Here is a 26,859-nt window from a genome sequence, read left to right as displayed (position 1 = left end):
CATCACTCATGTTGATTGACCTCCAGTTAAGAAATGCCTTGATTGATAATTCTTGTCCTTGATTTCAAAAATCCATAACCGTTTTCCCCTTCCCTATCTCTGTAATCTCTTCAGTCCCACGGGCTTACAGCGCATCTGCATCACTGCAATCCGAGCCCAGTTTAATCACTCCATCTTCAGCTGCTTGGATCTTATGCTTCACAATTCCTAAGCTAAACCTTTCCACAGCTCCGTCTTTTTTTACTTCTCTAATATACTCCTTGAAACCTCCTACATAGACTAAACTTTGTCATAACATTTCCTTGTATGGTTCAGTATTAAACATTATTTCAAACATTATTGTGAAATGCTTTGGAATGGTTTAATAGAGAAACAAGTTGTTGCATATTTCAAAAATAATGATAAACTAAGTGCAATTTTCAATCAGTAAATTATACAAAGCATAAAAAATAATAATGCTTCATGCTTATTGCCAGTGTGTAATGCTTTTGCAATTACAGGCACTTACCCTGGGGATTAAAGAATCCTGTCATCCAAAACACAGTGGGCCTGCCCTCAAATATCCAGGAGGAAAACTGTGCATTTCGCTCTAGGAATTCTGTGAACCAAAATCCCAAAGTAGTGGAATCCCAGGAAATCCTTTTCCACACCTCAGGGACACGAGCATTGTACATGTTATCCAAGGCATCTGTTAAAGTCTGTAATGGAAAAGGAAGTGAGCATGGTATGTTATAAAGAATCTAAGACTTGACCAGAAGTAGACAAATGATTGAAATAATATGTCTGCTTTTTCACTCACAAGGTATAACCATCACTGATAAGGTCAGCATTTATTGCTCATTCCTAATTGCACTTGAGAAACATGTAGAAACATAGCAGTTAGGAGCAAGAGTAGGCCATTTGGCCCTTTGAGCCAGTTCCACCATTAATATGATCATGGTTCATCACCCAACTCAGTCCCCTATTCCTGCTTTCTCCCTTTGATCTCTTTAGCCCTAAGAACTGTATCTAACTTATAGTCTTAGTGTCATACAGCACAGAAACAGACCCTTCAGACCAACTCATCAGTGTCAACCAGAAATCCCGATCTGACCTCGTTCCATTCGCTAGCTTTTGGCCCATATCTGTCTATAGCCTTCCTATTCCTATACCCATCCAGATGCCTTTTAAATGTTGAAACTGTAGCTGCCTCCAGCACTTCCTCTGGCAGCTCATTTCATATACACGCCACCCTCCGTGTGAAAAGATTGCCCCTCAGGTCCTTTATAAAACTTAAACCCTAGGAAAAAGATCTTGGCTATTCACCTTATCCCTGCCCTTCATGATTTTATAAATTGCTATATGGTCACCTCTCAGCCTCTGACACTCCAGGGAAAACAGCCCCAGCCTATTCAGCTACGCCCTTTCTATAGCTCAAACCCTCCAGTTTTGGTAACATGCTCATAAACCTTTTCTGCACCCTCTCAAGTTTAAAAACATCCTTTCTATCGAAGGGCAATCAGAATTATAAGCAGTATTCTAAAAGTGGCCTCACCAATGTCCTGTACAGCTGTAAAATAGGATCCCAACTCCTATTCTCAATGTTCTGACTAATAGAGGCAAGTGTGTCAAAGCCTCTTGACCACACTGTCTACCTGTGACTTCACTTTGCACCTGCATCCCTAGGTCTAGTACTGAGGAGGGACATATTTGTGGTGCTAACTCTGCTAGTGAAGTGTTTCAATGTTTACCACCATTCATATCTGGATGTGGCAGGATTGCAGAGCTTAGATCTGATCGGTTGGCTGTGCCAAAGTAGCTTGCATGACATCCACAAACATTCATTCCCTTTACCACCAAAGCAGTGTGGCAGGCCATGTGTATTATCTACAAGGTGCACTGCAGTAACTCACCTGTGTTCTTTTGACAGCACCTTCCAAACTCCTGATCTCTGGAGTCTAGAAGGACCAGAGAAACCAATGCACAGGGATACCATCATCAACAAGTTCCTTCCAAGTCACTCACTACCCTGACTTGGAACTATATCACTGTTTCTTTCCTATTGCTTTGTTTAAACCCTGGAATTCGCTTCATAACGAGAATGGAATAATGTAGGTTAGATTGGTTTCACAGGTTGGCGCAACATCGAGGGCTGTAATGTTCTATGTTGTATATGCACACCGTCTGTGGGAAGAGGTTGCAGACAGGTCTATTTTAAATCTTTCTCTTCTCACCTTAAAGATATGTCTTCTAGTTTTAAACTCCCCTACCCTCGGGAAAGACCTTTACTATCCACCTTATCTATGTCCCTCATGATTTTATAAATTTCTTTTAGGTCATCCCTCATACTCCCAGCTTGTCTGGCCTCTCCATATGACTCAAACCCTCCAGTTCTAGTAAAATCCTTGTAAATCTTTTCTGACCCCTCTCCTATTTTATCATATCCTTCATCTAGCAGGGCAACAAAAACTTTACAGAGTACACCAAAAGTGGTCTCACCAAAGTCCTACACAACCTCAACAACAACATCCCAACTTCGAACCTCAACGGTCTGAGCAATGAAGACAGGCATGTACTGCAGCATTTCAAGAAGGCAGATCACCATCACAGTTTCCAGGGCAATTAGTTATCACAGCAAATTCTGATTGGGGCAGTAACGCCCAAACTCTACGAATGAGTAATAAAACAAAATTTGAATTGTGAGCTGCAGCTGTTGATAAGAGAGTTACACTGACCTCGCTCATGATGATGGTCCCCTCTATGGCCAGCTGTAAGTCATGCAGGCAGTTCCGGAGCATCGAAATAACTTTCTGCATTCGATCAATTTCTTGCCGCAGAAAAATGTTCATGGAATTCAAAATTCCCATTTTTATGAGGCGAGCTTTCACCTGCCAAAACAAACAGGCCCTGTTACCACGATCAAATGTTTACAGTCACTGCTAGCTTTCTAAAGTGATATAGAAGATTGAAATAAAGGTGGGATTTGATAAGTGCTGCTTTCAAATGACTCCATGTTAATGTGTCATTTTGTCCTGGATAAAGGTGAAATATTTACTTCTGCATGGGAGGTTGTGTTGTGAATAGCTTGCCCATTTGGATGGTTTGGTTAATTTCCTGACTGGTTACATAAATAATTATTCAATGGGGAGAAAATTGGGGAAACATGCAGGACTTTGAAAAGCTTAAACAGCATCCTTTACCCAAAGGTAATTGCGGAGGTGGATGGTTATGGGTCAATATTTCAAGAAGGGATATGAGGAAATCAAGTTCAGGGAAAGTCAACCCTTCGTGTGTGAGGTCCTAGGGAAGGAATCTGTCAACTTCATTTAGCATTTGGTCATCAGACCAAGCATCTGCTGATGGTCTTCATGGTTCAAACAATTTGGAGACCTCTTGAGATAATTTGCTTGAATGTATCAGGCTCTTGCTGGTATTTCAGATTTATAATAATTAAAATTGAGAGGCATTACAGAAGAGCATTTAAAATTCTCATTAATTACAATACAAAATTACTGGATAATAGACCATCAGGTCCAGGGAAAAATTAGGCCATTCAGCCATTCACGTCTGCCCCACCTTTCGATCATGGCTGATATGTTTCTCAACCCCATTCTCCTGCATTCTCCCTGTAACTCTTGATCTCCTTACTAATCAAGAACTTTCCCAGCTCTGTCTTAAATACACTCAATGACTTGCCCACCCCAGACTTCTGTGGGAATGAATTCCTGAGATTCACCTCCCTTTGGCTGAAGAAATTCCTCTTCATCTCAGTCCTAAAGGGTAGTCCTTCACTCAGAGCCTGTGCCCCCAGGTCCTAGTCTCTCCATGTTCACTTTATCCCGGCCTCTCAATATTCAATAAGTTTCAATCAAATCCCTCCTTATCATTCTAATTGCCAACAAATACAGACCCAGAGTCTTCAACTGTTCCTCATATGACAAGCCTTTCATCCCTGGGCTCATTCTTGTAAACCTCCTTTGACTACCCACTAATGCCTAGCGAAGAGGATAAATAGGGTGGTCAGTAGGACTTTAAACATCTGAGTTGGGGGGAAGGGAAAGTGAAAGCGACAAGGAGTATGGAGTTAAATGGAAAGATAAGCAACAGGATAGCATATGTGCAGGCGTATTAAAACTCAAGGCAGACTGGGAATGCAACAAAAAGGAAAGATAACTTAGGACATCTTATGACTTCCAATATCTCAAATGATAAAGTTAGCATTAAGGCACTTTACCTGAATGCTTGAAGCATTCATAACAAAGCAGATGAACTGATGGCACAGATCATAGTGAATGATAATGATGTGGTAGGCATCACAGAGACATGATTGCAGGGGGGTCAGGACTGGCAGTTAAACCTCCAAGGATTTTCAACTTATCGAAAAGACATGGTGGTGGGCAGAGGGGGTGGGGTTGCCTTGTTAGTTAAGAACAAAATTAAATCTATGGCACTGAATGACATAGCGTCGGATGATGTGGAGTCTGTGTGGGTGGAATTGAAGAACCACCAAGGCAAAAAAAACCATAATGGGAGTTATGTACAGACCTCCTAACAGTGGTCAGGACCAGGGGCGCAACATGTACCGGGAAGTAGAGAAGGCACGTCAGAAAGGCAAGGTCACGGTGATCATGGGAGACTTCAATATGTAGGTGGACTGAGTAAACAATGTTGTCAGTGGATCCAAAGAAAGGAAATTCATAGAATGCTTACAGGATGGCTTTTTGGAACAGCTTATCATGGAGCCCACAAGGGAGCAGGCTATTCTGGATCTAGTGCTTTGTAATGAACGAGACTTTATAAAAGATCTTAAAGTAAGGGAACCCTTAGGAAGCAGCGATCATAATATGGTAGAGTTCAGTCTGCAGTTTGAAAGAGAGAAGGCAAAATCGGATGTAATGGTGTTACAGTTAAATAAAGGTAATTATGAGGGCATGAGACAGGAACTGACGAAAATAGACTGGAAGCAGAGCCTAGCGGGGAAGACAGTAGAGCAAAAATGGCAGGAGTTTGTGGGTATAATTGAGGACACTGTACAGAGGTTCATCCCCAAGAAAAGAAAGATTATCCGGGGACAGATTAGACAGCCATGGCTGACAAAGGAAGTCAGGAAATACATTAAAGAAAAAGAGAGATCCTATAAAGTGGCAAAGAGCAGTGGGAAATCAGAAGATTGGGAAGGCTACAAAAACAAACAGAGGATAACAAAGAGAGAATAAGGAAGGAGAGGATCGAATATGAAGGTAGGCTAGTCAGTAATATTAGAAATGATAGTAAAAATTTCTTTCAATACATAAGAAACAAACGACAGGCAAAAATAGACATTGGGCCACTTCAAACTGATGTTGGAAGCCTAGTGATGGGAGATAAGGAAATAGCAGGAGAACTTAACAAGTACTTTGCGTCAGTCTTCGCAGTGGAAGACATGAGTAATATCCCAACAATTAAAGGGAGTCAGGGGGCTGAGTTGTGTATGGTTGCCCTTACAAAAGAGAAAGTGCTAGAAAAGTTAAAAGGTCTTAAAATTGATAAATCTCCTGGCCCTGATGGAATACACCCTAGAGCTCTGAGAGAGGTGGCTGAGGAAATAGCGGAGGCATTGGTTGAGATCTTTCAAAAGTCACTGGAGTCAGGGAAAGTCCTGGATGATTGGAAGATCGCTGTTGTAACCCCCTTGTTCAAGAAAGAATCAAGGCAAAAGATGGAAAATTATAGGCCAATTAGCCTAACCTCGGTTGTTGGTAAAATTCTAGAATCCATCATTAAGGATGGGGTTTCTAAATTCTTGGAAGAGCAGAATCTGATTAGAAAAAGTCAACATGGATTTAGTAAGGGGAGGTCGTGTCTGACAAACCTGTTGGAATTCTTTGAAGAGGTGACAAGTAGGTTAGACCAGGGAGACCCAGTGGATGTGGTCTATCTAGACGTCCAAAAGGCCTTTGACAAGGTGCCATACGGGAGACTGCTGAGCAAGGTGAGGGCCCATCATGTTCGAGGTGAGCTACTGGTATGGATTGAGGATTGGCTGTCTGACAGAAGGCAGAGAGTTGGGATAAAAGGTTCTTTTTCAGAATGGCAGCTGGTGAAAAGCGGTGTCCCGCAGGGTTCAGTGTTGGGGCTGCAGCTGTTCACATTATATATTAATGATCTGGATGAAGGGACTGGGGGCATTCTAGTGAAGTTTGCCGATGATACAAAATTAGGTGGACAGGCAGGTAGTGCTGAGGAAGTGGGGAGGCTGCAGAAGGATCTAGACAGTTTGGGAGAGTGGTCCAGGAAATGGCTGATGGAATTCAACGTGAGCAAATGCAAGATCTTGCACTTTGGAAAAAAGAATAAAAGCATAGACTACTTTCTAAACGGTGAGAAAATTCGTAAAGCCAAAGTACAAAGGTATCTGGGAGTGCTCGTCGAGGATTCTCTGAAGGTAAACATGCAGGTTGTGTCCGTGATTAAAAAAGCGAATGCAATGTTGTCATTTATCTCAAGAGGGTTGGAATATAAAAGCACCATTGTGCTACTGAGACTTTATAAAGCTCTGGTTAGGCCCCATTTGGATGTGTCCAGTTTTGGTCCCCACTCGGAGAAAGTGAGGACTGCAGATGCTGGAGATCAGAGCTGAAAATGTGTTGCTGGAAAAACGCAGCAGGTCAGGCATCATCCAAGGAACAGGAAATTCGACGTTTCGGGCACAAGCCCTTCATCAGAAATGGTGAAGGGCTTGTGCCCGAAACGTCGAATTTCCTGTACCTTGGATGCTGCCTGACCTGCTGCGCTTTTCCAGCAACACATTTTCAGCTTTGATCCCCACACCTCAGGAAGAATATACTGGCACTGGAACGTGTCCAGCAGAGATTCACACGGATGATCCCTGGAATGGTTGGTCTAACATACGAGGAATGGCTGAGGATCCTAGGATTGTATTCATTGGAGTTTAGAAGATTGAGGGGAGACTTAATGGAAACTTACAAGATAATACATGGCTTGGAAAGGATAGACACTAGAAAATTGTTTCCGTTAGGCGAGGAGACTAGGACCCGTGGACACAGCCTTAGAGTTAGAGGGGGTCAATTCAGAACAGAAATGCGGAGACATTTCTTCAGCCAGAGAGTGGTGGGCCTGTGGAATTCATTGCCGCAGAGCACAGTGGAGGCTGGGACGCTAAATGTCTTCAAGGCAGAGATTGATAAATTCTTGATGTCACGAGGAATTAAGGGCTACGGGGAGAATGCTGGTAAGTGGAGTTGAAATGCCCATCAGTCATGATTGAATGGCGGAGTGGACTCGATGGGCCGAATGGCCTTACTTCCACTCCTATGTTTTATGGTCTTATGGTCTTATCCTTCCTTAGCTATAGGGCCCAAAACTGCTCACAATAATCCAAATGCAGTCTGACCAGAGTCTCATATAGCCTCAGCAATATATCTCTGCTCTTGGTCTAGCCCTCTTGAAATGAACACTAATTTGCCTTCCTAACTACCAACTGAATCTACACATTAACCTGAAGAGAATCCTGAACTAGGATTCCCAAGGCACTTTGTACTTCAGATTTCTAAAGCCTTTACCCATTTAGAAAATAGTCTACACATCTATTGTTCCTATCAAAGTGCACAACCTTACACTTTCCTACATTGTATTACACTTGCCACTTCTTTGCCCACTCTCCTAGTCTGTCCAAATCATTCTGCAGCCTCCCTCTTCCTCAATACTACTTGACTTTCCACTTTGTGTCATCTGAAAACTTAGCAACAAAACCCTCAGTTCCTTTGTCCAGATTATGAATATTTAATGTGAACAGTTGTGGCCCCAATGCTGACCCCGCGGAATTTCACTAGTCACTGGATGCCATCCTGAAAAAGATCCCTTTATTCCCACCCTCTGCCTTCTGCCAGACAGCCTATCATTTATTAATGCCAGTACCTTGCTCCTAACACCATGGGCTTTTAGATTATTTAGCAGCCTCCTGTGCAATTCCTTGTCAAAGGCCTTCTGGAAATCCAAACAGATCATGTCCATTGGCTCCCCTTTGTCTCTCTTGCTCATTACCTCCTCAAAGAATTCTAATCGATTTGTTAGGCATGATAACCCTTTAATGAAGCCATGCTGACTCAACCCTATTTTACTACTCACTTCCAAGTACTTGTAATTTTATCCTTAATAATGGTCCTGAAAATCTTACCAACAACCGAGGGGAAGCTAACTGGCCTATAGTTTCCTGTCTTCTGCTTTGCTTCTTTCTTAAATAGGTGTGTTACATTACCCTGAAAATGACAAATGCTGGAGATCACAGAGGGTCAGACAGCATCCGTGGAGAGAGAGCAAGCTATCGTTTCAAGTCTAGACAACTCTTCACAAGAGCTCCGATGAACAGCCATCTAGCACCGAAACGTTAGCTTGCTCTCTCTCCATGGATGCTGCCTGGTCTGCTGTGATCTCCAGCGTTTTTTGCTTTCAGTACAGATTCCAGCATCTGCTGTAATTTGTTCCTGCATTGTGTTACATTAGCCATTTTCCAATTCTCCAGAAGAATTTTCATGGAACTTCACATTCATTTCCAGTTTAGATAATCTTTATTAAAGTAAACTGAATGTACCTTGCTGAGACTAATTAATAGCTGAAAGCTTCGATCTTGTTAACTGATGCCATACATTAATTGAAATAATTTTAGAATTAATATATCCACAAGAGAATCTCCAAAAACAGTTCATTTTTCTCTCTCATTTCAACAAAATCAAAGATGTAGCATTTGCTTTTGAGAGGTCAAATATGAATAAAACTCTAATATCATTTAATTCATGATCGTAAAGTACCTCATGTGGTAAATAATCAGAGGGCAGCTTTCGTAGCATGCTGTCAGCCAGCTTAAAGACAGTGGCTTCTCGGGTCTCTCCTCCTCCTCCAGAAGTTTCTTTCGGCTGAATATTGGTGATTGTGTTAAGAATTTCAGCTGCAGTATTACTCTGGTACCTGAAGAAAAAGACAGCAATGAATGTTGGTGTTTCTTTGAAGATTTGAGAATGATGCTTGTTTCCTTAGACATCATTTTGGGTTTCTTTTAGCAATTTGCAGCCAATGATCGTAACTTGTCAGTGAGCTGCTCTGATTATTCCACTGGTTTAGATCAGGACTTAAAGCATTTAATCACTGTAGGGGACAGAAAAGGTTTACCAGCATGTTCGGTGATATTAGCTATGAAGAAAGATTGGATAGTCAGAAATTGTTTTCACTGGAATGCAGGAGCTTGAGGGGCGAACTGATCGAAGTTTGTGAGAGTGTGAATGGCATGGATAGAGTGGAAAATATGAGGCTTTTTCCCAGGGTGGGAGGGCTCAGTTACTAGGGGACACAGTTTCAAGGTGAGGGAGGAAGGGAGCATTTGAAGGAGAGGTGTGAGACACGTTTTTCACACAAATGGTGCCTGCAAGGTTCTGCCAGAGGAGGTGGTGGAAGCAGGCTCAATAACAGCATTCAAAAAACAAATGGATGAATACACAATTAGGAAAAGAATAGAGGGCTATGGATCCTGTAATTGAAGACAGTTTTAGTATAGAAGGGCAAAAACATGTTTTGGTGCAAATTGGAGGGCTCAAGGCTTGTTTCTGTGCTGTATTGTTCTTTGTTCTTGGTTCACATTCATGAGTTTGATCTTTAGTTTGTGAAGTTTGTCTGTCTCAGGAAAGACATGACTAGGGAAGTTAACATTGGCCACAATGCCTGAAGATTGGGTAGTAGACAACTGGGTTAGGTTTCTGCCTCTGATGGCTAGCCAATGATTTGTGTTGGAAGTGCATCTGGATAAGACTTTTAAAAAAGTAAATTGCTGGAAATAATCAATGATGATTGCTGGGCCCCTTGCTGAGATATTTGTGTCAGCGATAGCCATGGTTGAGGTACCAGGGAATGGAGGGTGGCTAATGTGGTGCCATTGTTATTGAAAGGTGGTAAGGTAAAAACAGGGAACTATAGACCGGTGAGCCTGACATCAATGGTAGGTATGATACTGGAGAGGATTCTAAGGTACAGGATTTACATATATTTATAAAGATAAGGACTGATTAGGGGCAGCCAACATGGCTTAGTGTGTGGGAAATCATGTCTCACTAACTTGATTGAGTTTTTTTGAAGAAATGACAAAGAAGATTGATGAAGACAAAATGGTGAATCCTGTCCATATGGACTTCAGCAAGGCCATTGACAAGGTTCTGCATGGTGGACTGGTTAGATTAGACTTCCTACAGTATGGAAACAGGCCCTTCCGCCCAACAACTCCACATCGACCCTCCAAAGAGTAACCCACCCAAACCAATTCACCCACCCTAGATTTACTCTAACACTACGGGCAACTTAGCAAGGCCACTCCACCTGACTTGCATATCTTTGGATTGTGGGAGGAAACCAGACCATCCAGAGGAAACCCACAGACACGGGGAAAATGTTAAACTCCACACACAGTCGCCCAAGGCAGGAATCAAACCCAGGTCCCTGGAACTGTGAGGCAGCAGTGCTAACCACTGAGCCACCATGCCGATCACATGGAATCCAGGGAGAGCTAGCCACTTGGCACAAAATTGGTTTGAAGTTCAGAGACAGAGTAGTGTTAGAGGGTTTTCAGACTAGAGGTCTATGACCAGCAGTGGGCTGCAAAGATCGGTGCTGGGTCCACAGCTTTGTGTCATTTATATGAATGATTTGCATGTGAATATAGGAGAAATGGTTAGTTAGTTTGCAGATGAACCAAAATTAGTGGCATAGCGGACAGTGAATAAAGTTATCTCAGAGTGCAATGGAACCCTGATCAGATGGGCAAAGGAGTGGCAGATGGAGTTAATTTAGATAAATGTAAGGTGTTATATTTTGGAAAGGCAAATCAGAGCAGGACTTATACACTCAATGGAAGGGTCCTGGGGAGTGTTGCTGAAGAAAGAGACTTTGGGATGCAGGTTCATAGTTTCTTGAAAGTGGAGTCATGGGGAAACAGGATAGTAAAAAGGTATTTGGTGTGCTTGCCTTTATTAGTGAGTGCACTGAGTAGAGGAGTTGGGAGGTCATTTTATGGCTGTCCAAGATATATGGTAAGGCCACTTTTGGAATACTGCACTCATTTCTGGTCTCCCTGCTAAATGAAAGATGTTGTTTTACTTGAAAGGTTTCAGAAAAGATTCACAAGATTTACTAGAGTGTTTGAGCTATAGGGAGAGGCTGACTGGGCTGGAGCTATTTTCCCTGGAGCTTCGGAGGCTGAGGGGTGACTTCACAGAGGTTTGTACAGTCATGAAGGGCATGGACAGGATGAAGAGCCAAGGTTTTTTCTCCAGGGTAGGAGAGTCCAAAGTTAGAGGGTACAGGTTTAAGGTGAGATGGAAAAGATTTAAAAGGGACCTAAGGGACAATATTTTCATGCCAACAGTGGTGCATTTATGGCATTTGCTGCCAGAGGAAGTGATGGAGACTGGCACAATTACAACATTTAAAAAGCATCTGGATGAGTACATGAATAGGAAGAATATAGAGGGATATTGGCCAAATGCTGGCAAATGGGGCTAGCTTAATTTAGGTTTGTGGCCAGAATGGACAAATTGGACTTAAGGATCTATTTCTGTGCAGTGCAATTCAATGACTCTATAATTATATAAATCAGGCAGCATCTGCAGGAGAGGAATAGAATTAAAATTTCAGGTTGATAATTTTTCAGAATTGAAGAACAATAGAAATGTAAACATTTTATTGCATTTCTGTGTGCATTTTCTTCTAACTTGATACTGAGGCTTATCTAAGTTGTTGATCATGGTTAGTTAATTATGTAAGTGGAAGTTTTACCTTGTGAGAGTATAATCTGTGTTTGTGTCATATGCAAACAGTTTTCAGGGAGTTTAAGTTTAGCTATTTAACAGTTCAACATAGTTTACCTTGAGCAAATTGTTCTGATTCCTTTGAAGCTTGTCTTAGAGTCATAGAGCTGTACAGCACGGAAACAGACCCTTTGGTGCCGACCAGATATCCTAAATTAATCCAGTCCCATTTGCCAACACTTGGCCCATATCCCTCCAAACCCTTCCTATTCGTGTACCCATCCAGATGCCTTTTAAATGTTGTAATTGTACCAGCTTCCACCACTTCCTCTGGCAGCTCATTCCATGCATGTACCACCATCTGCATGAAAACATTACCCTTTCGGTCCCTTTTAAATCTTTCCCCTCTCATTCTAACCCTACATCTTCTAGATTAGATTAGATTAGACTTAGATTAGACTTACAGTGTGGAAACAGGCCCTTCGGCCCAACAAGTCCACACCGACCCGCCGAAGCGAAACCCACCCATACCCCTACATTTACCCCTTACCTAACACTACGGGCAATTTAGCATGGCCAATTCACCTGACCCGCACATCTTTGGACTGTGGGAGGAAACCGGAGCACCCGGAGGAAACCCACGCAGACACGGGGAGAACGTGCAAACTCCACACAGTCAGTCACCTGAGTCGGGAATTGAACCCGGGTCTCAGGTGCTGTGAGGCAGCAGTGCTAACCACTGTGCCACCGTGCCGCCCAGTTCTGGACTCCCCCACATCAGGGAAAAGATTTTGCCTATTTATCCTATCCATGCCCCAAATGATCTTATATATCTCTATAAGTTCATCCCTCAGATCCCAATGCTCCAGGGAAAACTGCCTCAGCCTATTCAGCATCTCCCTGTAGCTCAAACACTCCAACCTTGGCAACATTCTTGTTCATCTTTTCTGAACTCTTCCAAGTTTCACAACATCCTTCCTATACGAGGAAGACCAGAATTGCACACATCATTTCAAAAGTGGCCTAACCAATGTCCTGTTCAGCTGTAACATGACCTTCCAACTCCTATACTCAATGCTCTGACCAATAAAGGAAAGCATACCAAACTCCTTTTCCACTATCCTATCCACCTGCGACTCCACTTTCAAGGAACTATGAACCTGCACTCCAAGGTCTCTTTGTTCAGCAAAATCCCCAGGACCTTACTATTAAGTGTGTGAGTCCTGTCCTGATTTGCCTTTCCAGTAGGCAGCACCTCATATTTATGTAAATTAAACTCCTTCTGCCACTCCTCAACCCAATGGACCATCTGATCAAGATCCCGTTGTACTCTGAGGTAACCTTCTTCACTGTCCACTAATTTCTAATTTTGGTGTCATCTGCAAACTTAAGTAACTTAAACTTGGAACTTTTATTGTGAGATTCTTCTATTAAATCTAATGGCCTGAATGTTTCAGTCATCAGCTCTGGAATTTTTAAAAAAATTTTGTTGTATGTTAGAAGATTTCATTGTGAGAGAAAAACTATTTTAGCTTCTTAATAAAGTCCAGTGGTGTGAGCAAACAATTAACTTTACAATCTGTGAACTGTAAGATTTCATGTGATCGGGTTAGCAATTCAGATAGATAGTTGGAATGAAGAGATTGTCCTGTGGTATGATATTAGTTGACTAAGTAGATACTCACTAGAGTTCAGCAGATTTTGAGGTTATCTCATTGAAACACTAAATTCTTATAGGCCTTGACAAGGTTCAGGATTGAGAAGGTTCAGAAATTTGGTTGGGGTGTCTAACCAGGGTTTACATAGAGCAATAAGGCCAAAAGACATAGGAGTAGATGTAGGCCGTTCAGCCCATTGAGTCTAATCTATGATTTAATGAGATCACAACTGATCTGATAAACCTCGGCTTCACTTTTCTGCCTTTTTCCCAGAACCTTTCATTCCCTTAATGATTAAAAATCTGTCTCTCTCAGCCTTGAATATACTTAACAACCCATCTCTACAGCTCTCTGTGCTAAAGAATTCTACAGAGTCACTACCATCTGAGAAAAGAAATTATTCCTCAGTGCGATCTTAAATGTGTGACCCCTTATTTTGAGAATATGCCCTTTGGTCCTACACTCTCTCACAAGAGGGAAAATCTTTTTGTATCTGCCAGGTAAAGATCCCTAAGAATCTTATATGTTTCAATACAATCTTGTATGTTTCATACCTCTCATTCTTCTAAATTCTCATGAGTTTAGGCCCAAACTGGGCTCAACCTCAACCTCACCTCAGAAGACAGTCCCTCAATTCCTGGGGTCAACCTAGTGAACCTTCTCCAATCCCAGTATATCTTTCAGTAGATAAGGTACCAAAAGATTAAAGGATCAGCCATAGCCTTACTGAATGGCAGAACAGACTGGAGGCACTAAAGGCTTCTTCAGCTCCTGTTTCTTATGTTCTTATAATTATTTGTTTAAATTGCTTGATGCAGTCACTGTGCTGGATAGCTGTAGAGCAGCTTGACTCAGCAGCAGAAATTGATTAAAAGAGGAAAGATCAATCCTCTCACCAAATCTACAGAATCCATTCTACTCTTTTTTAAAAATGTATTTCTCCTGAAAAAATTAGAATTTTTAATATTACAACAAATACAAAACAATACAATTCAAAACAGTACAAAAAAACCCAAGAAAAAAGTAAAAAGAATCCAATCCGCTCTCATGGAAAGAACAAAGGACAAAGAAACTTTACAGCCCAGGAACAAGCCCTTTGACCCTCCAAGCCAGAGCTGATCCAAATGTACTGTCTAAACCTGTTGGTCAATTCCTAAGCATCTGTATTCCTCTACTCCCCATCTACTCATGCATTTATCCAGATGCATCTTAAATGAATCTACTGTGCCTGCCTCTACTACCTCTACCAGCAATGCATTCCAAATGCCCACCACTCTCTGTGTGAAGTATTTGCCGCGTGTATCGCCCTTAAACTTTCCACCTCTCACTTTGAAAGTGTGACCTCTCGTTATTGAATCCTTCACCCTGGGAAAAAGCTTGTCTCTATCCACCCTGTCTATACCCTTCATGATTTTGTACAAATGTATAAACACATATAGAAAAATATAGAATTAAAAAAAAGCTATCAAACTAAATAAATAATAACCAACAACAAACTAATAAATTGTCATACTCAATTCAGCCAAACAAGACACTCATATGTTCACAGTTCCTCCTCCCTGGATATTTGACTCATAAAGCACAATCATTACGGTTATATGAAAGCCTTTGTTAATGGGCAGATAAATCTGTGTTAGGGTATTCCAAAAAGAGCTGCCTTGACTTATATAAATTCTCAGTTTTGTGGTGTACCATACTTGTGAGAAAATCCAAGGGAATATGCTCCATAATAATCTTCTGCCAACCTAATAGACCCGGGGGCTTTTGGATACCCAACCTAGCAAGATATACTTCTTTGTGCAAAAAGTGAGGATATTGAAAAGCTTTTACTTTTGTGCATCTGCAGGGAACACAATGGGCAGGCCCAGAAGAAGAGAGATTGGGTCCTTCTCCACCCTTACACTCAAAATTCTCTCCAGTGCACCCCGCCACAGCATTCCAGTATATTTGAAGCCTACTGCAAGACCAGAGACAATAAGTAAGAGTGCCCGTACAGACCTTGCACTTAGGACATGTTGAAGATACCCCTGGTTTAAATTTTGACAAACAGTCCTGAGCCAAATGGACCCTGTAGAGAATCTTCAATTGTAAAGCGTGGGTCCTATTGCAAATTAATATCTTTCTTGCCTTTTCCTAAATATATTCTCATGCCTCTGAGGGGACTTCAACACTTAGCTCTCTCTCCCACATCCTGCAGAGTCGATCAAACTCATCTGAGGAGGTACCCCTAATTGATGATATAAAGTGCTGACAGAAAATGTACTCTTAACACCGAGTACCCTCCTCTTGATGTCGGATTTGTAGGATCAGTCAAAAATGGAGTCTTTTTTTGAATAAAATCCCTAACTTGAAAAAATCGAAAGAGGCTCCTGTTAGGTAGCTCGTATTTCCATGTTAACTGATCGATGGACATCATTGTGTCTCCTTCAAGTAAATTGGCCATGCAAGACACACCTCTAGCTACCCAACGTTTAAATCCTGAATCTATCATCCCCGGTTGAAGACCCGTCATACCCACTAAAGGTATAAAAGAAGATGTTTTGCCAATATTGCCTTCCCTCTGCCGAATTGCCCTCCATGCTTTAACAGTATTGATAACTATTGGGTTATAGCAATATTCCCTAACTGTCCTCATTTTGACCATAACAGCAAGCTAGTAAAGGGGCACCTTGCCAGGTAGGCTTCAATATCTAACCATATTGAAAGAGGGTCCCCACAAGCCCAATCACTTACGTAGGATAAAAGTAAGCTTAGTGGTAGCTTTTAATGTACGGAAGGTCCACTCCCTCCAATCTGTGAGGCAGTTGCAGTTTAGCTAATTCAATGAGGGGCCGCTTACGATGCCAAATAAAGGAGCTGAACCAGCTGTTTCGTCTTCTAAATATTTGCATATTGAAAATCAGTGGGAACATCTGTACAGGGTATAGCAAACAGAGGAGGATATTCATCTTAATAAGCGCTATCCGACCCAACCACGAGACTGGAAGTGTCTCCCATCTTTGAAGGTCTTGTTTGATTTTGTCAAATAATTAACAAAGTTGGGTTTGAATAGCCGATCCAGAACTGAATATGTCCAAGTACACAAAACACTCCTGTGACCATTTAAATATGGATTGATATTCACCCTCAAGATCTAGCACCTTCGTAAGACACTGATAGGCATAGCCTCTGATTTTGCAGAATTAATCTTCCACCATAAAAAAGCGCCAAACGCACAGATGCATTGTATCAGGGAAGGCACTGAAACTGCTGGATTTAACAAAAAAATTAGGACATTGTCTGCGTACAACGAAATCTTATGTAAGTTTGATCCCACTTCGGGAGCTGATATATTATGATCCCTACGAATGGCCTCTGCGAATGGTTCAATCACCAACGTAAAAAGCAGTGGGGAAAGGGGACAGCCCTGCTAGTTGCCCCTAAAATGTTAAAATTGCTTGATCGTACCCCATTGGTGATGACCGCAGTGAGAGGGCCACTGTAGAGAACCTTTACCCATCTTATAAAGACTTTGCCCAAATCAAACTCAGTCAAATACCTTCTCTGCATCTAGAAAAATCACCAATCCCTGCACTGACTGTTGTTGACACGCTTGGATTACATCAAGCAGCCTTCTCACATTATTGGAGGATCTGCAGCCCTTTGTGAAGCCTGTGTGATCCTCTTTAACTATAGTAGGTAACACAGTCTCCAGCCTTAACGTGAGAGTCTTAGAGAGGATTTTAAAGTCCACATTTAAGAATGAAATGGATCTGCATGAAGCACAGTCCTCCAGGACCTTCCCTTTTTTAAGAATAAGTGAAATATTGGCCTCTCTCAGAGTAGGCGGGAGACAATCATGGCTGTATGAGTCATTAAATATATTGAGCATCAGGCCTGACAGTATGCTTATAAATTCCTTATAGAATTTGCTGGGCAGTCCATCAGGACTGGGTGGCTTTCCACTCTGAAGCTGCCTCACAGCTTCCTGAACCTCTTGCTCTGATAAGGGAGCATTGGGAAAAGACTCTTGCTTGGGAGTCACACCCGGGAGCTCCAGATCCTTAAAAAAAGATTTCATTTTGGCTCACTCCTCCTCACAACCCTCAGATTGGTATAACATGAGTAAAATCTCAGGAATGCCACTTTAATGTTTTTGGAGTCACATGTTAAGTTCCGAGACCTTTCCCTAATTGTCGTAATGGCTTCTGGGCACTCCTTTTCCTGGCAAGATATGCTAAGTATTTGACTGATCTGTCATCATGCTCAAGTAACCTTTGCTTTGCAAAGGTAAGCTCCCTCTTTGCCGTCTGCTTGAGCACAGCATTCAATACAGACCGCAGCGCCATAATCCTCTGTAGTTTGATCAACGGGGGCCTGTCAAAGTAAGCCTTCTTGGCTGTCTTCAACCATGCTACGAGGAGATGTTGCTGCTCAGCCTTCTGCCACTTCCTACTGGCAGAGTAGGAAATAACTAACCCCTGGCGTAGGCTTTGGCAGTTTCCCCAAGGATGGATGGACTACTAACTGAGCCTGAGTTAATGTCAAGGAATGCCCAAAATTCCCTAGAGAAATACTTCACAAACTTATTATCCGTGAGGATAAAGAGAAGCATTTGCCAGTGCCTTGAACACACTCTAACGTCCTTAATCTTAACCAACAGGTCCACTGGAGTGTGATCGGAGATGGTAATATTACCAATCGTACAAGATGCCATCAAGTCCTGGGCTGCCACAGGGGTCAGAAACAAAATCAATCCTGGATGACATTTGTGTGGATTGGAAAAAAATGCAAAATTCCTGCCTGTAGGGTATAGACTCCTCCTGACGTCCACTAATCCTAACTCCACACACACATATCCATTAGTTGTTTAGTTTGTACAGAGGGTATCAGGAGGCCTTTGGGCAACCTGCCTACTGCGGAGAGAGACAGTTGAAATCTCCCCCTATAATGATATGCCAGGACTCGAGACTGATCAGTTTAGAAAATATATCTACCAAAATTTTGAGGGGATGAGCTGGAGGGCAATAAACATTTAAACACCATATTCTTCCCCATTTATCAAGGCTTTAAGAATTACAAAACTCCCATGTGTGTCTTTAACACACCCGAGTAACTTAAATGGGAGATTCCTCTTAACCAATATAGCCACTCCCCTACTTCTGGTAATAAAAGATGAAATGTAAACCTGATCAAAGCTATTCTGCTGTAGTTTCAAATGCACCCCATCATCCAAGTGTGTCTCCGGTAACAAAGCAATATTCACCTTCTCCTTTCTCAGACTCAAAAGTACCTTCTTCCTATTAATTGGTGAGTGACTTCCCTTGATGTTCCAAGTACACCATTTAATCAAATCATTAGACATAACCTTCTGCAATAACATTTAAATTCCAGAGAGGAGGAATTTGAACCACAAATTGCTGTCCCATCCTCCTCCCTTCTTTGGCATCGCTGGATGGCAAGAAATGCAGGTAAGTTAACTTTTCACAGTTTCCTGCGACTCCACAACCTTTCTAGAGTCCTAGGATATTGCAATGGTCTGGGATGGGCGGTTAAAAGTTCGTGCTGCTTGTGCGATGGTGCAGAGCTCTGCAAAGCAATCCTCTGAGATCGCCGCCATCTTGGATCCTCATCCCATTCTATTCTTAAGTTTCAAAAAAACCTTAAATGCACATGTGAGAAGCTAGTACAGAGAGTAGGCCAGACAGCCGATATAAAGTGTCAATCTTGTGGGAAAAGTGAAACTCACAGACAGAAACACTACCCAGTTATTAAAAACAAATGCTGTATGTATAAAACAATGCAGAAGTAGGGCAAAGTTGCATTGCAGCATAAAGTTAATTGGTACTCATACAAAAATGCTGATGCAGTACAGCAACCTGCTACATAAGGTATCTCTGCTATATTCTTCGGGGAAATTGATGGTCGAACCAGTTAATTCTGGCAAAAAGAAATTACATCAAAGACTTCTCATTAATTTTCAGCTTGATCCAGGGGTGAGTGTATTATGAAATTGCATACAGTGAGTGCAGAAGTATTACTCACAGTGTACAAAAGTGTAACTATATATTCCAGGAGGTCTACCACTTACATTTAAAGATATGTCTCAAACACTCTGCAACACAATGGATATGAATGTGTGACATCACAAAGAGAATGTAAGGGTACCTCCATTTTGATGCATCCTGTCTGTGGAGTCAGATATTTTTTCTCCACTGGAACCAGGCAAATAGACCCGAGCAATCATACAGATACATACTTCATAGATACCTCCTTAGAGGGCGGAAAGGTGGCTCAGTGGTTAGCACTGCTGCCTCACAGCACCAAAGACTCGGGTTTGATCCCTACCTCGGGCGACTCTGTGTGGAGTTTGGACATTTCTCCCCGTGTCTGCGTGGGTTTCCTCCAGTTGCTCTGGTTTCCTCCCACAGTCCAAAGATGTGCAGGTTAGGTGGATTGGCCATGCTGAATTGTCCATAGGGTTAAGTGTATAGTCAGAGAGAAATATAGGGGAATGGGTCTGGGTGGGTTACTCTTCGGAGGGTCGGTGTGGACTAGTTGGGCCGAAGGCCTGTTTCCACACTGCAGGGAATCTAATCCAATTACATTCATCTACTTCCCAGCAGACTACAGAAAGTCTTCCACCAAGAGGGCTGAAGAAAGTTCTCTCGTTGTCTTTTATGGAGACAATGGATAGGAGTTTCTACTTGTTAACCATTTTAAGTGTATTTCTGTGCTTATTGCATGTTATGTAGATAATTGTTAATTGTAGCATTGTACATATTTTATGAAAAGAACGATAAAATGTTAGATTGTCCTTGCTGGCTTGAAACAAATACTGCTAAGAAAGGAAATCTCACAATATAATGCTTTGTACAGAATGTGGAGGCTTTTGATTTAATTTGTTTTGAAAGTTTTGTTGTTTTATTTAAAGAGAAGGAAATATGTTATTTATGTACTAATTTTCTTTCATTGCACACAGGTGGTAGGCAGTAACCAGACTAAAACTGTAATTGTTGGGTGAGGAGATGCATGCTTGTGATGTATAACTCTGTAAATAAATATAAAAGTACGTAAGGATTGGTTTCAGTTCCATACTTCATCACTATTCACAGGAAGAGTGCGACAACTGGAACAGAATCTTCAATCCTTTGCCACTCCTCAACTCCCATTGTGCTGAAGTAACAACAATCTGTGACCAAAGTCAATGGAAGGGGAAGTGGCGCAACAAAGATTTGTATTATTTAATTGTGCCTATGGCTCCAGAGATGTACGAATCATTATCCATTATAAATGGTAAGACTTGAAATGAACAACAATGCAGGCCTCCCATGAGAAGCAAGTTGTTTTTTCACCATGCTTCCCTGAGCCCTGTGCTGTATATGCCCTTGTTACATCTGTATTATTTGGCAAAGGCTGTAGCTCATTTATTACCGGGGAATAGAGAACAATAATAAGCTATCTTTGCCGAATCCTCAAGTATTAGGCAAGAGTTAACTCAAATCCTACTTACGTGATGTCAGCATTTGGGTGTAGGCCAAACACCTGAGGGGTGTCAACAGCGGGTAATGTCTGAATATACTCTAAATAGGATTCCACACTGGCACAGATTGGGATGATATAATTAGTGTAGAAGTTGAACTTGGGATCAAATGTCTTCTCGCTGAACCACACCTAAATAACAAATCCACAAAACATTACATTACATATATTTTACCTCAAAATGCAAGTTATTCCTTTCAACTAAGTTGCTAGATATCCTATTGAAGATATAATAATTTAAGTTAAAATAAACCAACCAATTTACCTGAGAAAGTACTTATACTTTGTGGTTTAATAACTGCGATGAGATAAATCTGAAGAGCTATAAGAAAAATCTTCATAAATGACAAAGCAGAATAATTAGGCAAATTATTAAAGAATGATGCAGACTGGTAATCTCCAAATCTGCCATTTCTTTGGACGTAGGTTTGCTCGCTGAGCTGGAAGGTTCTTTCCAGATGTTTCATCACCCTACTAGGTAACATCTTCAGTGGAGAAAGTGAGGACTGCAGATGCTGGAGATCAGAGCTGAACATGTGTTGCTGGAAAAGTGCAGCAGGTCAGGCAGCATCCAAGGAGCAGGAGAATCAACGTTTCAGGCCCTGATTCCTGAAGAAGGGCTCATGCCCGAAATGTTGATTCTCCAACATCTTCAGTCGAAGCAATGCTGATAATTCCTGCTTTCTATTTATATGTTTGGGTTGGTTATGTCATTTCCTGTGGCGATGTCATTTCCTGTGGTGAAGTTACTTCTTGTTCTTTTTCTCAGGGGTGGTAGATGGGGTCTGACTTGATGTGTTTATTGAGAGAGTTCCGGTTGGTATGCCATGCTTCTAGGAATTCTCATGTGTGTCTCTGTTTGGCTTGTCCTAGGATGGATGTGTTGTCCCAGTCGAAGTGGTGTCCTTCCTCATCCATATGTAAGGATACTAGTGAGAGAGGGATATGTCTTTTTGTGGCTAATTGGTGTTCATGTATCCTGGTGGCTAGTTTTCTGCCTGTTTGTCCAATGTTGTGTTTATTACATTAGTTTTTTTTTTACAAAATACTGTGCAAGGTCTGTAATATACATACTGATGAGGACTGGGACAACGCATCCATCCTAGGACAAACCTAGCAAAGGCACGCACGAGAATTCCTAGAAGCATGGCATTCTAACCCGAACTCTATCAACTAACAACTTGAGTTAGACCCCATCTATCACCCCCTGAGAAAAAGAACAGGAAGTGACTTCACCACATGAAATGGCATCACCGCAGGAATTGACATCACGAACCCAAAGAAACCTAAACATATAAATAGAAAGCAAGAATTATCAGCAGTGCTTCGCCTGAGGCCCACTGAAGATGTTACCTAGTAGGGTGACGAAATATCTGGAAATGCACCTTCCAGGTCAGCGAGCAAACCTATATCCAGAACCTCAATCTGAGCTATAAATCTTCTCAAAACTCACTACCATTTCTCTACTTTCTAATGTCAACGTAGGACCAATCTACTGCAAGAATATTATGTATACAGTAAGATAACAGAGGAGGAGGAGAGATAGTGAATGGAATTTAAAGGTTGTGGGGGTAAACTTGTTTATTGACTGAAGAGTCGGTAACAATAATTGGCCTGTTGAGATTCAACTACAGTGAGACAGTGTGCTGCCAGCAAGGTTCCCAGATCCAGTAAGGCTTCTCCTGCAACAACCTCTTCAGTCCAGTGCAAGTGCTACCTGTGAGAGACACCAGCCAATCAGAAGCCCTATACTGAAACTATCACAATCCTTCAGTCTGATTCATTAAGGAGATACATGGTTGTTTGGTGGAGCAGAACTCTGCTGTTCGGACCACCACCCATGATCTTCTGACTGTCTTTATGAGCCAATCAATCTCTCCCATATTAGATGCCCCATGATGTAATCACTCCCCCACTGATCTAAACACTTCTATTGATCTTGAGACCATTCTTCTACCCCTCCCCCTTATGATAGGTCAGAAGTCAGTGTAAGATGCACGTTTAGTGTGAAGGAGACTTCGCCTGACTGACACAGGGTGAGAATTTGGGTCAAAATAGGAATTGAGGGCATGGGGATTTAATTAATGATTACCGCATAAATAAAAACCTCCAGATGACAGCCAAGTGGGTCAGGAAATAAAACATGGATTAAGAGTCATACTGCACAGAAACTAATGGCAGAACGATTCACCTGGGCAGGGCAAGCACTGATTGGAAATTAAGATTGGACTTAATTTCTAGATTTCTAATCTAGGAATCCTCTAATCAGTATTCCAGTTTGGAAGCTGAGGACAATGGTTCACCCAGGATGTACAGCTAGAGCCAAGATCATGGAAACACAGATCTCTTTTGGTGCCTCTTTTGTTTTAAATCCAGCACCAGGGTCCTGGGTTCGATTCCCGCTTATCTGTGTGGAGTTTGCACATTCTCCCTGTGTCTGCGTGGCCTCTTCCAGGTGCTCCGGTTTCCTCCCACAATCCAAAAATGTGCAGGTCAGGTGAATTGGCCATGCTAAATTGCCCACAGTGTTAGGCTGTTAGTCAGAGGTAAATATAGGGGAGAGGAATGGGTCTGAGTGAGTTTCTCTTCAGAGGGGCGGTGTGGACTTGTTAGGCCGAAGGGCCTGTTCCACAGTGTAGAGAATCTAATCTAATTTAATCTCTCAGCTGTACGGGGAGGAGGAAGCAGAATGAAAGAACAATTGTTATAGAGTATTCCATAATCAATAATATCCAATACTCAGTGTTTTAGAAGGATAGACAGGAAGGAAAGGAGGTGGTGTAGCTTTGTTAGTAAAGGTTGAAATCAATACTGTAGTGAGAAATGATATCAGCATGGAGATCCAGGCATAGAATCAGCCTACACAGCAATAAGAAATAGCAAAGGAAAGATGTCCCTGTTGGGAGTATCTATCAGTCCCCAAATAGTAGTCCCACAATGGAGCACAGTATATTGTGGGGTGGCATGGTGGTTAGCTCTGCTGCCTCACAGTGCCAGGGACTCGGGTTCAATTCCACCCGTGGGCAACTGTCTGTGTGGAGTTTGCACATTCTCCCTGTATCTTTATGGGTTTCCTCCCACAGTCCAAAGATGTACAGGTTAGGTGAATTGGCCATAGTATTAAGGGATGTGTAGAGTAGGTGCGTTAGTTACAGTATTAGGGAAGGGGAAAGAGTCTGGGCGAATTGCTGTTCGGAGGGCCGGCGTGGACCTCTTGGGCCAAATGGCCTGTTTCCACACTGTAGGGATTTTATGATTCTATGACAATATGCTTTGGATACAACCAGGGGGTAGACCATTCTGGATTTGGCATTGTATAATGAGGTGAGATTAATTAATGATCTCATTGTAAAAGATTTTCCAGGTAAGACTGATCATAGCAACCTAGAATTTCAAACGCAGTTGGACGGCGAGAAATTGGAGACTCCTACTAGTGCTTTGGTGTTAAGCAAAGGTACTTACATAGGCATGAGGACAGATTTGGCCCAACTGGACTCGGCAAGAACACAAAGTTGATGAGCAGTGGCAGATGCTTAATGAGACATTCAGTTACTCCCGACTAAAATATATTCCAGAAAGGAAGATTGTGAGAGAGGAAAAATTATTTATGGTTAAGCGAAGAAGTGAAAGATTTCATAAAGAAAAGAAGGTCGGCCATATTGCAAAGGATGGCACTAAAATAGGTAGGAAAGTAAATTGCAATGAAGAAATAAGAATTTTGCAAATGGATATGGATAGGCTGGTGAATTGACCAAAACGTGATAGATGAAGTTTAATGTGAGTAAGAATGAGATTATCCACTTTTGACAGAGAAACAGAAAGGCAGCCTACTACTTAAGGGGAGAGAAACTTCAGAGTGCATGATTTGCAGAAAACTAATATGATGGCAATCAGGAAAACAAACAGAATTTTGGTATTTATTACCAAAAAACAAGTACAAAAATAGGAAAGTATTTCTGAAACTGTACAAAGAATTAGTGAAACCACACCTGGAGTCCTGCGTACAATATTGGTCCCCTTATTGAACCATTGTATTGGAAGCACTTCAGATGGGGTTGATTCCAGAGGTGGGGGATTTGTATTATGAAGAGAGATTGAGCACTTTAGGCCTATGGAGTTTAGGAAAATGACAGAAGATCTAATTGAGGAATGTAAGATGCTAAAGGGATAGACAAAGCAGAGATACAAAGGATGTTTTCTCATGTGGTGCAATCTAGAACAAAACAAATCATAGTTTGGAGATAAGGAGGAACAGATTTAAAACAGGGCTGAGGAAAAAAATACTTCTCTCAAAGGGACATGAATCTGTGAAATTCCCTCTCCAAGAGTGTAACAGATGCTGGTACATTGAATAAATTTAAGGATGACACAGACAGACTTTTAATTAATAACAGGTTGAAGGGCAGGAAAGTGGAGTTGAGGCCGAGATGAGATCAGCCATGATTGTATCAAATGGTGGAGCAGGGTCGAGGGGCTGAACTGCAGATGTTTCATCACCATGCTAGGTAATATCATCAGTGCGCTTCTGGTGAAGTGTTACTTTTCTGTCCCATTTACTATTTATGTGTCTCGGTTTGCTGAGGTAGGTGGTATCATTTCTGGTTCTGTTTCTTAGTGGTTGCCTTATGGACACTAATGCTACATGTTTATTCATAGAGTTCTGGATTGAGTCCCTGGCTTCCATGAATTCATGCGCATGTCTTTGTTTGGCTTGTTCTGGGATGGATACGTTGTCCCAGTCAAATTGGTGTCTTTCTTTGTCTGCATGGATACAAGTGATACTTGATCATATCTCTTAGTGGCTATGCCATCCACAACCGAATCACTTCTGAGGGTCTCCTGTTCACAGAATCCAACCTCATTGTCTGTGAATCTGCATCACCTGATTCTACCTTCTTCCTAAGATTCACAACCTGACTGCCCCAGTCGACCTATTGTCTCAGCCTGCACCTGTTCCACCAAACTCATCACTTCCTACCTTGACACTGTCCTGTTTCCTTTAGTCCAGGATCTCCCCAGCTACATTTGTGACACTACCCTCCCTTTCACCTCTTCCGAGATTTTTGTTTTCCCAGCCGCCAACACGTCATCTTTGCCATGGACATCCAGTCCCTGTACACATCGATCCGGCACAATATAGGTATCCAAGATCTCCATTTGTTCCTCTCACCCATCCGAACCAGTACCCTTCCTCTGACACCCTCATCCGCCCCGCTGAACTGGTTCTCTTCCTCAATAACTTCTCCTTCCAATCCTCCCACTTCCTCCAAACCAAAGAGGTGGCCATGAGAATCCGCAAGCAACCGAGCTATGCCTGCCTGTTTGTCAGATACGTGGAACAATCCATCTTCCATTCCACTGGCGCCACCCTCCGCCTGTTCTTCCATGACATTGATGACTATATCAGCGCTGCCTTGTGCTTCCACGAGGAGATTGAACAATTCATCAACTTTACCAAAATCTTTCGCCCTGATTTCAAATTCATCTGGACCATCTCAGACAGCTCCCTCCCCTCCCTGGACCTCTTCATCACCGTCTCTGGCGACCCACTAACCATAGACATCTGCTACAAACCCACCAACTCCCACAGCTACCTAGACTACACCTCCTCTCACCCTACCTCCTGAAAAATGCCATCACCTATTCCCAATTCCTCCGCTTCCGCTGCATCTGTTCTGAGGATGACCAATTCCACCTCAGAAAGGCCCAGATGGCCTCCTCCTTCCACGATTGCAACTTCCCTTCCTACGTGGTTGATGATGCTCTCCAGCACATCTCCTCCACTTCATGCACCACTGGCCTTGAACCCCACCCATCCCAACGTAACAAGGACAGAACCCCCCCTGGTCATCACCTTCCACCCCACCAACCTCTGCATACATTGCATCATCCTCTGCCACATTCGCCACCTCCAA

The 26,859-nt window shown here is 42.2% G+C and overlaps 1 protein-coding gene across 1 annotated transcript in view; it reads right to left on the bottom strand.

The window, feature by feature from the left end:
* LOC132834399 (dynein axonemal heavy chain 8-like) overlaps positions 1-26,859 on the bottom strand; it is a 1,143,262-nt gene that overhangs the window by 9,854 nt on the left and 1,106,549 nt on the right. Inside the window, exons 87-90 of the mRNA XM_060853284.1 lie at positions 20,916-21,076; positions 8,787-8,943; positions 2,715-2,867; positions 509-698 (exon numbers count right to left, since the gene is read on the bottom strand). Of these exons, the coding sequence (XP_060709267.1) occupies positions 509-698; positions 2,715-2,867; positions 8,787-8,943; positions 20,916-21,076 (661 nt within the window). The remainder of the gene's footprint in view (positions 1-508; positions 699-2,714; positions 2,868-8,786; positions 8,944-20,915; positions 21,077-26,859) is intronic.

Source organism: Hemiscyllium ocellatum, chromosome 3, assembly GCF_020745735.1.
Source record: "Hemiscyllium ocellatum isolate sHemOce1 chromosome 3, sHemOce1.pat.X.cur, whole genome shotgun sequence".
NCBI classification, from domain to species: Eukaryota; Metazoa; Chordata; class Chondrichthyes; order Orectolobiformes; family Hemiscylliidae; genus Hemiscyllium; species Hemiscyllium ocellatum.
The sequence above is the reverse complement of the archived record's forward strand: the minus strand, read 5'-3'. Positions and strand labels throughout refer to the sequence as shown.